The following is an 18,271-nucleotide window of genomic DNA, read 5'->3' as shown; positions in this document are numbered from 1 at the left end:
GAAATCACATTAGCATAGGAATAGAGAACAACTCTTCATCCGAAAGTGTAAATATTTTTCGCAACTTGCTGTACTTAACGAAAGTCCAGGGAATTAATTAAGTGGCTAAACCGGATTTCGGAAAACATTTTCTTACCTCAAAACATCATTTTATTTTTCGGGTATTCAAAATTTCAACAATGGGCACCTAGGGCAACTGTTCTGGAACATCATAAAACTTTTGCAAGTGTATGCAAAAGCACAACTCAAGAGCTTCAAAAACAGCACAAGAAACTTCCAAGTAAGCCAAAAAGCTAAGAATGTGGGACAATTATTTTACCATTGAAGTACCGAAAGTAATTAGAGAACCTTACTTGAACAAACAATAGGTTCTTGAAAATTGTCAATGATCTCATAATAATACAAAAGAAACAAATATGAACATTTAGACTTATTTGTTTATATTTCGGTTTACATGAAATGAAAAAGAATAGACTCATCAAAATATATAATTAAAAAAAGAAAGAAGATTAATAAAACAATGAGGTGAAGAAGAAAAATAGAAAAGAACTGTCTTTATGTATCTCGAAACACTCAAGATGATACAACAGCATAACTGACTTCAAAATTCACTCTAGGCAGTATATTGACCCAAGTACATGTAATGGCCGCCGACGCAGCCCAACTGACGCAATATATTCAGTCTCTTGGAGAGAAAGCTGGCTGCTAACCTTGGCAACCTCGGTGATTCCAGGAAATATGTTTATCCAGCAACCCACCTCCAAACACCACTAGATCTCTGCCTCTGGACAGATGCAGCAAGTTCCATATCACGTTCAATTACAGACTTCTCTGTCCTCAGTTTCTGAACCTCTTCTTCTAATGATGGCATTGACTGAAGCATCTTCTGTAGTTCTCCTATTTGTGCCTGATAAAGGAAAAAATAGAGGGATACATCAAACAACGGCTAGGCATTGTATAATACTGCATTTGCAACTTCTCAGTAAAAACCCAGCCCAACACGAGTCTGGAAGGAAGAAATAAAGAAATATAAATGGAAGAAGTAGAGAAAGTGGAAAAAAGGGCAAGACCTCGAGTTTGGCGCATCTTGATCTCTCAGCTACAAGTTGTCCTTTCAATGACTGCAACTCCTGCAACCAGTGCATGAGGATAATAAGATTTGTAACTACTCATGACTGATGGTATCACGAAGCTACCAACAATATATTACGTCAACCAACCTTGGACAGCTCAGCATAATATCCACTTGTTTCTTCAATCCTAGCTTTCAGAGCAGAGTTCTCTGTGTTAACGTCCATCATCGATGACTCCAATTTCTTTTTTTCTTCCCTAATTATATTAATTTCAACTGAAAGATCCTTCTGAGAGGTGTCAACTGGGATGTCCCTGTCATTTGAATCTTCTCTTTCAGTTAAATCTAATAACTCGGCTTTTGCTAAGGCATATGCAGCAGTAACAGAAGCTGCCGCTGCAGCAGCAGCTGGTGATTGCAATATCTTGGCCTGTAAAGCATCCCTTGGTTTGGGCCTCATGACAAATACCTAAATATGCAGAAACCATATTGTGATGGGTTTAAGGTTTTACCTAAATCTAAAAGAACGTGGATGTGAGAGAAATATACATGATATTCAATATTATTTAAAAAAGAAATAATAATAAAAGTTAGATGAAGGTAATCAGAGAGTATACACCAAAATAAAGACAATATTAGCAGGAACTAAAAATTGAAGCTGGAGCTCGATCAAAACAGTACAGAAGGAATTGTGCTTGAACCAAGGAAATCTTTGACTGAACCAAATCATATTTACTGATATATTTCTGTTTTGCTAGGTCATCGTATTGCATTATAGATTTTTTTTAACGTTCAATGCAGGCAAGCCATTACAACTTCTACGTTCAAATATGAACCAATAAAGCATCTGCTATCTTGTACAAGAAAAAATAAGATTAGGTTGTTGGTTTCAAGAAGATGTAAAAAAAAAAAAAGAATCATTTCACCAAATAATGATTTCAAAACAAGCAGTTTTCGTAAAAAAGAAAAAAAAAACAGAGAGAGAGAGAGAGGAGAAGTTAAATGATGAAAGTCATACGTTTTAAAAGCAATGGTCATATGCAGATCTAACAACTATGAAAATTAAAGAGCATAGCGTACGTGAAAGTAACTAAACCAAATAAAAATGCATTAACCATATATAGGTATGTTTAACATTACAAAGTTCGAATATGGAATCAATTACTGGATATAAATTTGCCAATGGTTCAGAGCTGGTAAATGGTTGTTATACCAGCAGAATCAGTATTTACAAATAGACAATGACTTGTGACTATATCTGAATGATTCCAATAAATTTTGCCCCTTTTTCTAAGAATATATAAACAAATAGATATTACAGCAGATAAAAAGAGGGAAAAGATCATTTGAAAATGGTGGAAGACTAGTGAAATCTCTACTCAAGTGTGCACTATCAATGAATTCCACATTTCCCCGCGAAAAGACTCCTCGTCATTTTTTTGAAATGCTTTAGGGTGACAACATAAAAAAGTGAAATATGCTTCGATCGACTTCATGGACAAACAGCATCTCAATGAATCTGACAAGTTCAAACCAAAAAACGCCTCTTCACTTCCATAAAACATTACATGTATTATTTGCAGGCATGTCAATATTTATCCTATCAACCTCACATTGCCCCCCACCCAAAGAACATGTAATGATAAACTTCCATTTACTGTTGGCAAATTCTGATTTCATAAAAATTCAAAGAACCAACAAATAATTGATCCGTCGTCTGAAAATTTGTAAAATTGCAAACCCTTTATCAGTTGAAAAGAAAAGGGAACGTCTCAAATACACTTTATTTTTATCTCTTCAGCTTCTAAATGCATTCAGAGATCTTAATTAATGCACATAAAATCAGTGAGATATTATATGTGTTGATGTCAATATTTGAAACGACTTACGAAAAATGAGCCAAATTTCAGCCAAAAGCGCAAAAAAGGAACTCATGCAAAGAATCCAAAAATATCACCAGATTAAAGCTGGCAGACCATCAAGTAAAAGTGCATTATATTCATGCTGGAGGTATTCCCCTTTTGTACACACAAGAATTTCAAGTCATGACTCATGAATGGCATGCATCCTACAACATTATTAAGATGTATCCTTTCTAGAATCATCCATAGTAACATCAACATGCCCCATAAGAGGCAATTACTTTAAGGGAGCGATCGCACATCAGCGTTAGGTGAATTTAGAGTTCAAATCCTTCGAGCAAATCCGCTGAATTTATTTTGGTAGTTTTAACTGCATGTCATTTCAGATATTCAATTATCGGAGTCATTCCAAATCCAAAACTCAAATAAAAATGGTTCAATTCGAACAAAACTAAAATATCTTCTTGTGTTCTATAAACAAATCTTTCACTTATTAATCATTGGCAATTCACTGCCATCCTTTTCTGATAAGAATTATGATATAACCATAAGCATGACATAAATGATACCTCATTGTGGTACTTCCCATTGTAGCCACCAAATGTTACTAAGAAATCCTCGCCACTTAATGATGCCGAGGAAATGCTGATTCCCTGTTAAACAGCATAATCTCACTCTTTTGAGCCAAAAAATATGTGAAACACAATTAATAACATCGTGATGATCAGGAAGAAATGCATGCATATGACAATTAAAACCTATGACTCTTATCACTTTCTCTAAATCGCTGTACAGAGGAAAATGCATGCACGTGATATATTGATGACAAATGCATGCACGTTATATATTAATGACAAAGATATATTAAAGTTAGTTGTAATTAGTTTATTAAGTTGTTTGTAAATTCTCACCACCTATATATTTTCATAATCATCATCGTGCATGTGCTTTGCTGGTATATTTAGATGCTTAAATTAAAATAATTGTAGTTAAAAGAGGAAGCTCGCAATGGAACAATTGACATCAGTTGTATAGCAAAATCTAATGTCTTTAAGCTACATTATTAAAAGGAAGCGTGGTATCCTTTCCTAGCTTCACAACTTTTAAAATAAATTTTCAATTAGAGCTACATCATGCTTTACATTATTTCACTGACCATAACACAGGATTTGTTTACAAAGAGATTAACCAACCAAAGGAAAAAAAAAACTCAAGGTCTTAGCCTAATCTAAATAGATAAGTTACCACAAGGTCCTAAACCAACCATCACCAAAATATGCATAAAAATTCCAATTCCTAACAGGACCAATTTCATTGGAAGTAAAAATGATGACGTTTATTTAATACTCATAAATTATCTAATGATGGTTTCATAAGTAATTTCTATTATGAGTTCTAGAAAACTAACACTTAAGTGCAAGTGTAAATCAGCAAATTTGCATGCCTCAAAGCCAAAGCAAGTTCAGGACTATTAGAAAAGAAGAAAACCCTCCTCACTAGAGACACCCAAAAAATGTGGCTCTATAGCTCAATAATTCTGTAAGACAAAACATCTAGGTCTTAAACTCAAGTTTCTTCAGGATGCAGGAGGTGACGAAATAAAATACCCATTTAAATAGAATAAAAGCCTGACCTATTGTTAGCATATATCTATACCCCTCACAAAAATCAGTTTCTAGCTCAAAACAAAATGATATGGTATGAGAAAATGAGGAAGCATAGTAACCTCACTAGCTAGGGGATCTCTTCCTTTTACACTAGTCAGCACTGATACAACAAGCTTAGACATATTTATCACAAGAGTTTCCGAGGCTCCTGCAACAGAATTTAATCTCATATTACAAAAACAAGTTGAGTAAATGTTCAATACAAATAACGGTGTTAATTACTGGGTCCTTCTCACTCACCACTTCTATTATCTCCACCACCAACAATATACCAGTTTCCATTTACTGCAACACCAGCATGACCTGCCCTAGCAGACACCACATCACCTTGCATTTGTGGTCGGGACCATTCCATCTGCACAAGAAAATCCTATGAATGATCGAGCCAATAAGACATTAAGCTATGCTTTCGACCAATTAGATTATCGAAGCGGATAATCAATGAAAAGAGAATTGTGTAAAAAATACAATTCGAGAGAAAACTTCGTTTTGGTAATAAATGTCCTCAATTTCATTTCTCATTGTCCACAAAAGGGTCCTCATCCATCTTTGAAAAGCAGGAATCACAATATTTCGTGATGCCAATTAATATTAATCCAAGAAAACTGTCCTGTAAAGAAAAATAGCAAAACGGGACAGACAAGGCTTAAAAGCTACAATACACGACACAGCTGCTCAGTGATTAAATATATACAATAATAAATTTCTTGTGCTTCTGCTATAGCTAGAGAGGACCATTCATTAATGAACTAACTAGAACTCCAAGCCAAATAAAGAAAATGCATAAGAAGATCCTGCAATAATTGAGATCCTTCAACTTGTGAACACAAGAATATGCACCATCATGGGTAAATGTTAATGATGATGACAAACGCACATGGTTGGTAAAACAAACCCTCGACAAAAAGATGCTGAAAGCATATCTCTCAAATATTAATTTTTTATCTAATGTTGACCAAATATACATCAGGGTCGATTGTTAAAATAGTTAATTTTTATAGAAAAGCATAACAGAAAAGACCCAATTTCCAGCCGTCTTGGCTTGGAGTCAATTTAAATATGCAATTTATTTGACTCAACGCAATCTTCTGCAATGAAGCATGAGAAACACCAGCTGTAAAGCTCAAACGAACTTCAATTCCATCATAAGCATAACACATATTGATATGCTAAAAGGAATAAAAAGATATCTACAAGAGAGAAAGCTTACTGTTTCCAAATCTAGGACATGGAGGTCATTGAAAAAGACGGAATGAGAGCATCCACCATAAATTAAAAGGTATCGTTCAGCATGCAATGCAGCAGTGTGATCAAATCTGGGGGTTGGAGGTGTCTGCCTATCAATGTAACACAAACTGGTAAGATATCATACTTGAAATGCACTAACAGACCATAAACTCTGGGAGAAACATACGTAGTCTCAACAGAACTCCACGTCATTGTCTCCAAATCAAGAACGTGAACATCATTCAGAAGTCGTCTATTCCTATCTTCTCCACCAAACATGATAACTTTAGAACCAAACACAGTAACAGATTGCCCGCTGCGAGCTACCTATAGAAATACAACAAGAACAATAAATACATATGACGAGAATTTTTTTATCCAAGAGCCTGTTGTTTCCGAGATCTGGAAAATTCACAGGAATGAAACTAAATAAATGAAGATAGAATTGTCGAAAGAAAAAGATGAGTCAAACTGTCAGTTGATTACCGGAACATTTCCAGAGGTCTCAACAAAGCCGCAGTTATACAATTCAAGGTTAATAAATCGTACTGCGTGAGAAACAAAATCAGAGACAGTAAGAATCGAGGTTCAGTACCAAAATAAATATAGATCTATCAGAAAGATGACAATCGATCCAACTGAATAAATTTCTGCCAAACTAAGTTGTTCCCAGAGCTAACGAACCTGTCACCGTATCAGCAACATTCTTTGAGAGACCAGCCAAAAGAAAAAGTTTTTTCTCCCAATTTATCTGTAAGATAAATAATTGGGTATACAACAACGGAGTGAAAACCTAATCAAATTACAATGAAGAAACTCGAGGAATTTGGTAGTTGTATCTTACCAAACTGTGACCAGAAATTGCTGGAAAAGCTTCCAACAAGGCACCATCTTTATTTTTCACATCACTGGCTTCCGTCTTTAGTTTTACGGTGGACCAAATCAAATTTTTCAGATCCAAAACCTAAATCCAAAAGGGAGAGTGAAAACCATAAGGATTTAAAAAAAATCATGAGTAACGTTAAGGTGGAATCAAAAGTACCTGGAAATCAGATAGATATCTACCATTGCGGCTTCCACCCACAATGTATAACTTTTCTTCTACAACTATTGCTGCATGCTGAGACGCAAACAAACAAACAAAAATGTAGGAGTTTATTAGATTTGTTTATTCAATTTACTTAAATCAATTTTTTAATAAATCAGATCTTATCCTAATCATGCAGCTAAAGATTTTTGGGATCATTTTGGTAGCCTTTGGGCTTCTTTTTTTTTTTTTCCTGCTCCCAGTATCTTGGAGTTGTCAGGCAGTTACGTTGTGGCATAGTCTATAAACTCTTCGGCGAATCTTCAGATTAATACAAGAAATTATAATGATCTCTTCTTACTTATCATTTTCATTGTACCAGAGAATAACTGTCTTCAGGAAGTAGTGATGGGGAAAACCACTACCAGAAGTACAGCTTCTTCAAGGGCTGTTAGTTTTGGCAATTCTTTGGTGCTACCCTTACTGTAAATGGATTTGAAGAATAAATCCCTCCAACCGACTATTTAAAAACTGAATGAGCAAAACGTTTTAGAAAGGGCAAAACCTATGAAGCTCGTGATTGCTAGCAGAGGGAACTGTGTTTGTTCGACACAAGAGAAAATAACTGTAAATAAATATCCAACATTGACAATGTAAAAGTCAAAAATCACTTGTAATTGCATGACTGTTAATTCCATGGAGCCACCAATTGGAAAGTTCCACGTGTTTTATTCCTTATAAAAGAGGTATGGAAAGCTATTCCAGGTACATATTCGGATATGAAATTCTTCATAGATTGTAGAATTGAATACAAAGATATGGCCACTGAAGCAAGGAGATTGAGAGGTGAAGGAGTACTACAATAAAAAAACAAGCACTTAGGCCTTAGCCAGAGTTAGATATGTGCTATAAGGAAGAATGGGAAAATGTAAATGAAAGCATGAGGCATATGAACATAAAGGAGAATGAGAGTTTGTTTTCCTGGTCAGAATAAACACGAGATTGGGCGAAGTTAGAGGAAGACTTCTAGGAGAAACAAATCTCTGACATCTCTTCTCCGGAAGTGAGGAGAGAAGAGGGGCTAAGGAAAGTGATCGTGGGAGAAAACTTTATTTAAATGAACGATACCTTGTACCGAGCAGCTGGTCTCCCAGCAGATACAGGGAGTGCAACCCACTGGTCATAGCTTATATCCAAATGCAGACTTTGGCCATCAGTTCCCATCTCAACAGTCCTGCAGTTAGCTAAATTTCATCAGTTTCATAACTAACGAACAAATTTTTCTTAGCAAACCACAAAGTTTGTTCTGAGAGATTCGGGAGAATGTAACTCAGAACCATTAGTGTATAAAATTATTATTGATTTTATTACAGCAGATTTAGTCTCCTCGTGATCAGAATCAACTACAACCTGGCTCACGTGTAAAAGGGAAAGTTAGAAACTTTATGTAACTCAGAACCATTAGTGTATGTATGCATGCATGCATGCATCCATCCATACATATAGCATTGCGTGCAATAACTTGGGATAATTTTAAAAAAAAAACTTCAAAATATCCCAATTGCCGGAGTATTCGTGAAATCGAATTGAAATATGAATTAGTGAGCCAATTTATTTCTTCGTTTAGGATTTTTGACTGCATCAAAACAAAAATCGATTTTTTCCATTACATTTTCCAGCACAACCTAAAGTTTTCATCATAATGTGATCAATTCCCTTGATTGTCCCCACCAAGTCCACAAAAATCGATCAATCGAAATCGAGAACGTAAGAGTGCAACTCCACATTCTCAAGATTGATCTGAAATTCTCTCAGTAGATCATCAATACTATAATTAAAAACATAAATACATACAAAATTCATTGAATTAACATTGGAAGATTAAAATCAACAAAATTGAATATGGAAATCGCAATAAAATACCGGGAAATTGGGAATATTGGATCCGCGAGCAAATGGCGCGAGATCGGACGGTGAGAAAAGCCCGATCTGCTGCGGAGAAATGATGAGGAAATGCACCGACTAAAATGTAAAAACAGAATGACTGATACGAGGCCGTTTAACTGATTTGGGAATAATTTCAGATTGATCCTCGCTTCTTATAATAATTTCAATACGTCCCAGATATTTTCTAACTTTTTCTGAACACATTTTTAGCAGATTTTGCCTGATTTTTAAAAACACAATGTTTTAAAACATAATTTTTAAAAAGAAAAGGTCATATGTTTTTTGAGTTTTTATAAGAATTTAGCATGTCATTTGCTATTATATATAACCTACACGTTATATACACTTATAAACGTGTGTTTTTTAATTGATTTTATTATGTAACTCACAACACAGTGAAATATTTTTTCAATATTTTTTAGCAATCTATTTTTATTTTTGAATGGATAGAGAATAAATTTTATCGAGGGATTTTTTTATTTCGTGAGAAATTTGTCTTAAATCAACACATTTGTTTTGATATTAATATTAATATTTTTTTTTGATACTGTATTGAACTATTGATATTAATAATGAGTTATATTTTTTAATTAATAATAATAGAAAATAAATATGAAGCCCTAGAGATGGAAATATTTTATTTGTAATGCCTACGTGAATGTGTGATGCATTTCTATAGGGTTGGCTAGCTCATAAAAAATATTTTTTTTTAAATCCCCCATTTTTTGTACAATATTATATTTTTAAAAAATATTTTTTTATATTATGACTTTCGGTAGTAAACTTTCATTTATTGCATTTTGAATTATTTATGTTGAACATTGATGTCCCATAATTATATGTACATTCAATTTCTACAATTTCGATTTTGTCAAATTTCAACTCAAAATCTCCTGTACATAGTTAATATTAGTTTCGTGTGTGTATATATATATATATATATATATATATATATATATATATATATAAATTTTCAGCTGCCCAACCATGTTTTCTCACTTGGTCCGCGATCATTAAAACCCGATAATGGGTTTTAATGATTTTTGTTTTTTTTTTCGCATCATTAAAACTCACTACGGGTTTTAGTGGTCGCGGACCAAGTGGGAAAACTGCTGAAAATTCCTATATATATATATATATATATATATATATATATATATATATTTATTATGTTAATTAATTTCCGTCCTACTTTGAAAGGATATAATGAAACTGAATTAAATCTCAAAAAATTTTGATAAGCATTATGCTTAATATGAGCAGAAGATAATACTCCATACGAAGTTTACGTGATAGAAAGTTTACATGATACAAGTTTATGCCACACAACACAAAATAAATATCTAGAAAAAGGATAAATTCTCTTTTTCATTTTTTTGGACAAGTTTGTTTTATGATACGTTCATTGAAAAGCAAACAAGTACACTAAGCAACAACGACAGGCTCTGTAGCCTTTGATTCTGGTTCCGGAGCTGCTGCCTCGGCTTCCCAGAAGGAAGTCGCCTTACCAGTCTTTGAAACAGTCTGAAGAACAGCGTCTGGCTGGACATTGCCTTTAACAGTTACCTTTTGCTTATCGATGTCAATGTCGAATGATTCAACACCTGAGAAAATGAATCACGCAGGTTAATGAAGCTGCTAAACGCCTTTGGATCGATGACCAATTATTATCTACAGTAACTACAGAAGCAAGAAGGTCACATTATAATTTTCATTCACTATCGTCATGCTCATTATTTAGTTTCTAAAGACCAAAAATTAGTATATGCTTAATCATATAGCAGCTCAGATTCATGTTGTGATTTTAGGTTAGCTGATGGAAATCAGAGCCACAAGGGCGGTTGAGGCTTCGCAAACACAAGGGGAGAATGATGCGGAGCATGAGTCCAAAGTCTCCAGGCGTATTTGAGCGTAAATGTATGAATAAATATAAAACGTGATACAAACTGATTTCCTCTGACTGCGGATGACCTTACATTCATTACTTTTGGTTATTAAGTTTCCTTTATATCTTAATAGAAAAACCTGAAACTGACTACATATTGTTATTGTTCCTCTCCTCTCTCGTTCTCCTCTTCTCCTGTCTCCTTCCCTTATTCTCTTCCCCATTCTCTTATTCCCCCCAATTCTACATGTAAAGCCTTGAGCATTAAAAGCCTATTCATGAGTGTGCTATATCTGTCGTATCAGCACTAGTACAGAATATTTTTGTAATCAAAATCTTACTTTGTCTTGAGTGGGTTCAAACCCAAGGTTGTAAAGATCGCCAACACAGGGAGAGTTGGCATTTTTCAACATCGTTGAAGTTGGAAGAAGGAGAAAGGTAACCTTGGAGCAATCAAAGTCAAGACAACAGTGACATGTCTAGCCTAAAGGAGTGCTAGATTAATAAATGGCTCACAATCGAATCTTCATATAAAATCTCATCTCCCTTCATTCACCTATATAGGTGATTTATAAATTATTTATAGACATACTCTGTAAATCATATTTATCTTTTGAAAATCAGTTTAAATATGTTAAAGTACCTTTGAATCCAATTCAACCCCATCTTATGTAGAACAACCACTACCAAACATCCACCTTTAAGTTAGACCTACCCCCACCTTATGGTCGGAGAACAACCACTGCTAAACATCCACCATCATGGTTAGACCGTATAATTGTAAAATTTCATAAAACAAGGGCACATATTACAAAAATTAACTCAAGTGTTCACATGAAATAATTCAACGCTAGAGAAAAGCCAAATGCAAAATTTAACAAGCTTCTTATAACATGACGTAGTTCTACTAAACAGAAAATAATGTCCAATTCTACTATCACAAAAATGGTGAATCCAATGAGCATGTCCGTGTTTGAGTTAAAGGAATGTTTGGCTTCGAATAAACAAATTATACCCCAGAGGAACCAGTTTGGCAATATATCTATTTCCAATCCTAAAACCTGCAGTTGCTTCGTATAAACTATGCCATATCATAATTGGTTCGTGGAAAGCTCGACAAACCTTCCATTTTTCCAAGAACCCTTTTAACAGCTCCAACACAGCCTTGGCATGACATGCCAACCTTGAGCTCAACCGTCTGCAATTAGTAGCAAAGTTAACAGATAATCAACATTGCTCGGGATAGCCAATCAGAAAATTAAATCATACAGATTTTATCACTGTCCTCGTCCAGATCAAGTATGAGCAATTAATGAAGTAAACAATGAAGTTATTAAAGTATAAGCAATTAATGAAGTAAATTATAAAGTTCAAGCAATTGAGCTCTAAATTTTCCACCATCTTTAAGAACCTGAAACCCCACTTCAAAAGGCCAAAAAAAAAACCATACAGGCCCAGTGTAAAAAGATTGGTGAGCTCCTCCCCTAAAAAACAAAACCATAGACTTGCTTGGTGGAGTCTAAACAACCTGAAAGCTGTGATTGCATTCTAAACATGGATCAATATTCAAAACTCTTCACGATCCTAAACAAAGATGTAAAACAACCAAACAAAGACCAGACCTTGAAGATCGAACGATGCATACTTTGGTCAAAATTTCTTCATTTTTCAGCCAAGAAAATCAAAACCTATTTCATTACTTTCCCAATTTAAAATCTTTACTCCCACTTCCGGCAAAAAGCATAAAAAAATCACCAACCACGACGAAAGAATACAAGAAAAATCTATTGAGCCGCGTCAAATTCACAAGCAATTCAAGCTCACAGCATAAAAATCGAAGTCGCAAGACATTCGTAAAGGGATGAACTAACCTGAGACATGATGATAGAATAATCAATCACAGGAGAAGAATAGCCACCAAAAAAATCAGATGAGAAGATGACAACAGACAAGCTTTTCGTCGAGAAGAAATATATAGAAATGAGAGTAAAATTTGTCTAAAAAAATAAAATTAATCTAATCTAAAAATAAATAAATGAGAGTAAAATTTCTTTTTTTATATTAAATAAATGAGTGTAAAATTTCTGAAGCAAAAGAAATCGAAAACAGATTTATAATTATAATTTTTTTGTCAACTTTGCTAAAGACGTCAGCCATATTAAATTTTAGAATAAAATATAATTTAATTATATTAAATAATTTTTTGCCTTTTTTTTTTAGTATAGTTTTATTTCATTATACTTTTGTACTATTATTATTATTATTATTATTATTATTATTATTATATGGGATGTGATACTTGTGTTATTTAAGTGCCATACTTTATTACTTATATATTATATATTATGTTATGATGTATGGAAATTTGAAAATATAATATTTTAGGTGTAGAGATCGGAATGTAATAATATAATTATCTAAGTCAACAATAGTTAATAGAAAATAAATTGAACTTTATTAAAAAAAACTATTTATTGACCCGAAAACAGCGTCAATATGTAGTTCTGATAAAGATAAGATGAATGATATATTTTATTTTATTGACTTGGAAATAATTTCCAAAGATTCTTCAAGATAAGTTTAAATAAAAACGTGACACCACTACTATATTTGTAAAAGAGAGGGTTGACCTGCCTACAGAAATCGAATAAAATATGATCTTTGATTCTTTATTCTGTCTTTTCCCCTTTTTAAAAACAGTAGCACCCAATAATTGAGGTTTTAAATTAAAAATGTGATAATAGTCTAATAATATTGTCATATACCTAAATCTAATCAGGCCCAAATCGAAGGTCCAATGCAGTTCAATTTATTAGGCCCAAATTATGGATTTTACTTATCGGGTGTCTCGAACCTGAAAAAAAGATGTCACTAGGCCGAAAGACACGTAATTTCACAGTTTTCACTTCATGGTACACATAAATTGCTCGCTGTTTGCATATGAAATTTGAATACTTTCGTAAACATGCAAAACTATTTACGGAGTGTTTGTAATTACTAAAAAAAAATGATTGTTAGTTTTTGGCTTAAAAAAATCATTTTTGTTTGTTTTTTAAATCTAGATTATGTGTTAGTTTATTTTTAACTTAATTTAAATCCAAAAGCTAGTCATGTGATGATTATTATTCTCTAAAAGTGATTCTAATAAGAAGGTCAATTGTTAAAATCACTCTAATCACTTATTTATCAAACACTACCAAACTTTGATTTTTAGATTTTCACATGTGTTTTCAAACACTACCAACTTTTGATTTTTCTCAACTTTTTTATAATCTATAAATTAATCACTTCTACAAAAGTACAATTTATTACAAACACTCCCTTAAACATACTGTCAAATTGTATTATACTTCATGATACATTTGTTTCTTTATTATTAAAGATATTTATAAACGTCGATATCTTATAATTGATAGTAAAATCTTAAATTTATGACGATCTAGATATAGACCTGGCCAAGGCCGGGTTGGACCCGGACCCGGACCGGAATCGGCCCGTGGTCAACGGGCCGGTTAACCGGGTCAACGGGTCCAACCCGGAACCGGGACCGAACCGGCCACTAGGCGGTCCGGTCCCGGTTTTCCCTTCGGAAAACCGCCGACCCGGCGGGTTGGCCGGTTCAACCCGGCGGGTCCGACCCTCCGGGTTTGCTGGGTTGACCCAGCGGATTTACCTTTTTAAAATAATATTTTAATTTTATTTTAAATAATATATATTTGATATTCATACATGGGTGAGATTTGAACTCAAAACCAAATGATTTTGGGTCTTCATTCTTGCCAGCCAAGTATTAATTTGTTAATATTTTGTGATTGAATATAATTAAATGTAATAATATTTTTTATATAAGATGTTTAAAGTTTAAATGTAATATATTTTTTATTGAAATAAATAGAGTTTTTAATTGAGATAAATAGAGTTTTTAATATAAGATGTTGAAATATAATATATATTTTTATTGAATAAATATAATAAATTTTTTATTGATATATATAATTTTTAATATAAGTTGTGAAAAGTTGAAATGCAATATATTTTTTATTTAATAAATATATATATTTTTTATTGAACTAGATAGAGTTTTTAATATACAATGTTGAAAGTTGAAATGTTATATATTTTTTATTGAATAAATGTAATATTATAAGATGTTAAAAATTGAAATATAATATATTTTTATTTAATATATGTATTAGCTTTTTATTGAGATAATGAAATATTTGATAGAGTTTTTAAAGTTCAATTTTACAAGTTTTTCATTTTTATTTTTTTTAAAAAAAACAAGGGTCGAACCGAACCCGGAACCGCCGGTTAACCGGACCGAAACCGGCCACGGGCGGGCCGGTTAAGGGTCGGCCTATTGCCTACCCGGACCCGGATCCTACCTGGCCCGTGACCAGGTCTACCTAGATATTAGATTTGACACTCAATGTCTCACAAGAACTACATATACAACTAATCTACTTCATACATTTTTTCGAGAAGAAGATTTCATATAACACTACCTAGCTAGTATTGATTTACAACAACTATTTTATTCAATCAAATATATATACAGATGAAGTTTACATTTACAATAATTTATATAATTCAACTAAATTTATCTAAAAAATTTAGTCTATTAACTTTAATTAATTGAGTATAATAATAAGTTTAAAATATGTTACATTTAAGTTTATATATTTTTTAACTAATTGGTTTATGTCATGATATATATATATATATGATTAATTGCACACATTATCTTTATGAAATCTTGATATTATAAAAAAACTCCCATAAAAAATGATATATTAACTTCTCGTGTGTTAATCTTGAGCACACATCTAAACGTTTTCAAATATTTAAAACACGCATCATTATTTGTATGCACTTTTAGGGGTATGAGTGATCAATATTTGAAAAAAAAAATTAATAATAATATATAGTTTTCAAAAATCTCGAAATTTTACAGACATCATATATGTAATTAACCGTAAATTTTATTCTTAGCATGACATGGGAAATCTCACTTGTCATTTCTCGCTTACAAGACATGGACAAAGCCATTAGCAATCATAATCCTACTAACCCACTAGAATTTGGAAGTGCGGATTTGGGTTGGCAAGGCAATTGATAGTCAATTTTCAGAGAGTTGAAAATCGGATTCTACCACATATTTTGTACCATGTCTTCCACTAGCACTATGATAAATCAAGGTCTAGAGGATAAGTGTGATTAAAATTTTAGACTATGACATCAATAAGTTTCTTTAAAAAAAAATTATTTAATTTATTATGGGAAAAGTATTTTTTTTTTCCTATTCTTTATGTCTAATTCTTTGTAATTTTAATCTTCTATATTATCAAAATTCATATTCAATCATGTATTTTTAATTTTTTGGCCTGATCATTTATTTTGAAATTTTATTTCTCATTAAAGTGCTTACGAGTTACGTGATCTTCAACGTATCAGGGCCACATTAACGACACATCAATGATAACTGATAAGTATAAGAAAATTAAAATTGAAAACGAGAAAATGGAGGTAATTAATATAGCATCTTGAAACTAAAATTTGTAACACATTTAATATTGAAATTGCAAAAGGATAAATAAATGATCAATTTTCGATTTTTCAATTTACTATTGCGTTATTAAAGTTGGACAAAAATTAAAGCATGGCTTGAATAAATATGCTTGCAAACTATCCTTACATTTCAAGTTTGATACTTGAATGTTTTGGGGTAATTCTATTTTGCCTTGAATTATACCCTTATGACTAGAGTATTTATGAAGTGTTTGCAATCACTAAAAAAAAGTGATTATTAGCTTTTGGCTTAAAAAAATCATTTTTGTGTGTTTTTTAAACCTAGATTATGTGTTAGCTTATGCTTAACTTAATTAAAATCCAAAAGCTAGCCATGTGATGATTATGATTCTACAAAAGTGATTCTAATAAGAAGGTCATTGTTAAAATCATTTTAATCACTTATTTATCAAACACTACCAAACTTTGATTTTTAGATTTTCACATTAGTTTCCAAACACTACCAACTTTTGATTTTTCTTAACTTTCTTATAATCTATAAATTAATCAATTCTACAAAATCACAATCTATTGCAAACACTCCCTTAGTTGTGCAGGAATCAAGACAAAGCGCATATAACATGGAATATGCGAAAATCCAGTGTTCACTTAAAAAAAATTTAGCTTAATTTATGTATAAATTTTCAAGATGAAATTTCTTAGCAATATAATATTTTACCGTAAAACCGATTTCATCCTCTATATTTCACACATGTTGGAATGATTTGGGCTCCATTATAAGGCAGCATTTCTATTAATTTGATTTCCATCAATTTCTTTCACATTAGGAATAAAATATCCCAATAGGTAAAAATCATGCGAATCTTCGTATCATATCGTTTTAATTTTTTTTACTCATACTTGGGTACTTCTGGGTTTTTTTTTCTTTTCGATTGAATTACATTGTCCCAAAGACATGGCAAATTGTTTACAAGACATTGTCCCAAAGACATGGCAAATTGTTTACAAGTATGGGGGAAAGAGACTTGAGCAAAAATCTTTCTTTTCTTGAAAAATATACCAGTTTTTAGGTTTAAAAGAACTAGTTTTGGCTCAAAAGTCTTCACTCGTGCATATTTGCAAACCTCAACGAGGGAAAATTTGTGGTTCGGGGGAATAATTGATAGATTGTGTGCAATAGGGTTGATTGTAAAATTTGGTTTAAAATAACAAACTTTGGCACAAAAGCCTTCACTCATACGGCATATGGTTGCCAGTAGTAAATTGGACGTAAAATTACAGATTAATATAGATACTGAGATACTCATGTACGATTGTTGTTGAAAGACGAGACCGTAATTGTTTGCACCCGCTATTTCATACAACATTTAGCTCGATTTTTACAATAACTGGAATATTATGTCGTCATATGTCATATTTTAGACTCCTAGGGGAGAAATCCACCTCTTAATGCTCATCTATTTGAGAGTTTTACCAAACAAAAATCATTAGAAATAAATACAAAGGGTAAAAATATGTTCCACTTTCTTTCCTACTATTTCTGAAAAACGAAGCCTATCCTGAAAATAAATTAAACAGTCCTACCATTAAATTGTGGGTCAACCCTCGTGTCACTAATGAATGAATAAGAAGAAATGTACACGACTCTCACATCATGTTGACTAATGTATACTAAAATCTAATCATCGTACATTTTATAATGCCGAATGCATGACTTCATGTCTATCTAATTACAAGCCACTAACAACAAACGTAAAAATGCATGCTTTGAAAAGAAATGTTCCTTAGTGAAACGAAGCAAAGCGGGAGAAGCACGTAGATGTGTTTGATTGGTTCGTGCACTAAATATGTCAGAACCTCAAATAAGATCAAAAGTGGGATATAGCTTTATCACATAAATTTAAGGGAATCTTTGCATTGATTATTTGTAGGAGAGTTGAGTCCACCACCATCCTACAAACGATCAAACACCACTTCGGGCCGACATTTCACCTACACCACTATCTACTCTACATTCACATTTCTAAGTTTAAAATACTAAGAAGCTACTTTTGG

General features: G+C 32.6%; 2 protein-coding genes across 2 annotated transcripts; both read right to left on the bottom strand.

Annotated features, from left to right (window-relative positions):
* Positions 1-417: 417 nt before the first annotated feature.
* On the bottom strand, positions 418-8,827 carry LOC140860787 (acyl-CoA-binding domain-containing protein 6). The gene is made up of 14 exons (XM_073263792.1): positions 8,779-8,827; positions 7,984-8,089; positions 6,871-6,948; positions 6,673-6,792; positions 6,513-6,579; positions 6,315-6,376; positions 6,016-6,155; positions 5,812-5,938; positions 4,842-4,956; positions 4,661-4,749; positions 3,504-3,587; positions 1,221-1,541; positions 1,071-1,130; positions 418-907 (listed from the first exon to the last, which is right to left on the bottom strand). The coding sequence occupies exons 2-14, from the start codon at positions 8,077-8,079 to the stop codon at positions 743-745; spliced, it is 1,524 nt and encodes a 507-aa protein (XP_073119893.1). The 5' UTR covers positions 8,080-8,089; positions 8,779-8,827; the 3' UTR covers positions 418-742.
* Positions 8,828-10,058: 1,231 nt separating this feature from the next.
* LOC140864878 (copper transport protein ATX1-like) lies at positions 10,059-12,707 on the bottom strand. The gene is made up of 3 exons (XM_073269275.1): positions 12,559-12,707; positions 11,810-11,885; positions 10,059-10,406 (listed from the first exon to the last, which is right to left on the bottom strand). Exons 1-3 carry the CDS (start codon positions 12,565-12,567, stop codon positions 10,228-10,230), a joined length of 264 nt encoding a protein of 87 aa, XP_073125376.1. The 5' UTR covers positions 12,568-12,707; the 3' UTR covers positions 10,059-10,227.
* Positions 12,708-18,271: the final 5,564 nt, after the last annotated feature.

This window comes from Henckelia pumila, chromosome 4, assembly GCF_033568475.1.
Source record: "Henckelia pumila isolate YLH828 chromosome 4, ASM3356847v2, whole genome shotgun sequence".
Lineage (NCBI taxonomy): Eukaryota > Viridiplantae > Streptophyta > Magnoliopsida > Lamiales > Gesneriaceae > Henckelia > Henckelia pumila.
Note: the sequence above shows the minus strand (reverse complement) of the source record. Positions and strands in the feature narration are given on the sequence as shown.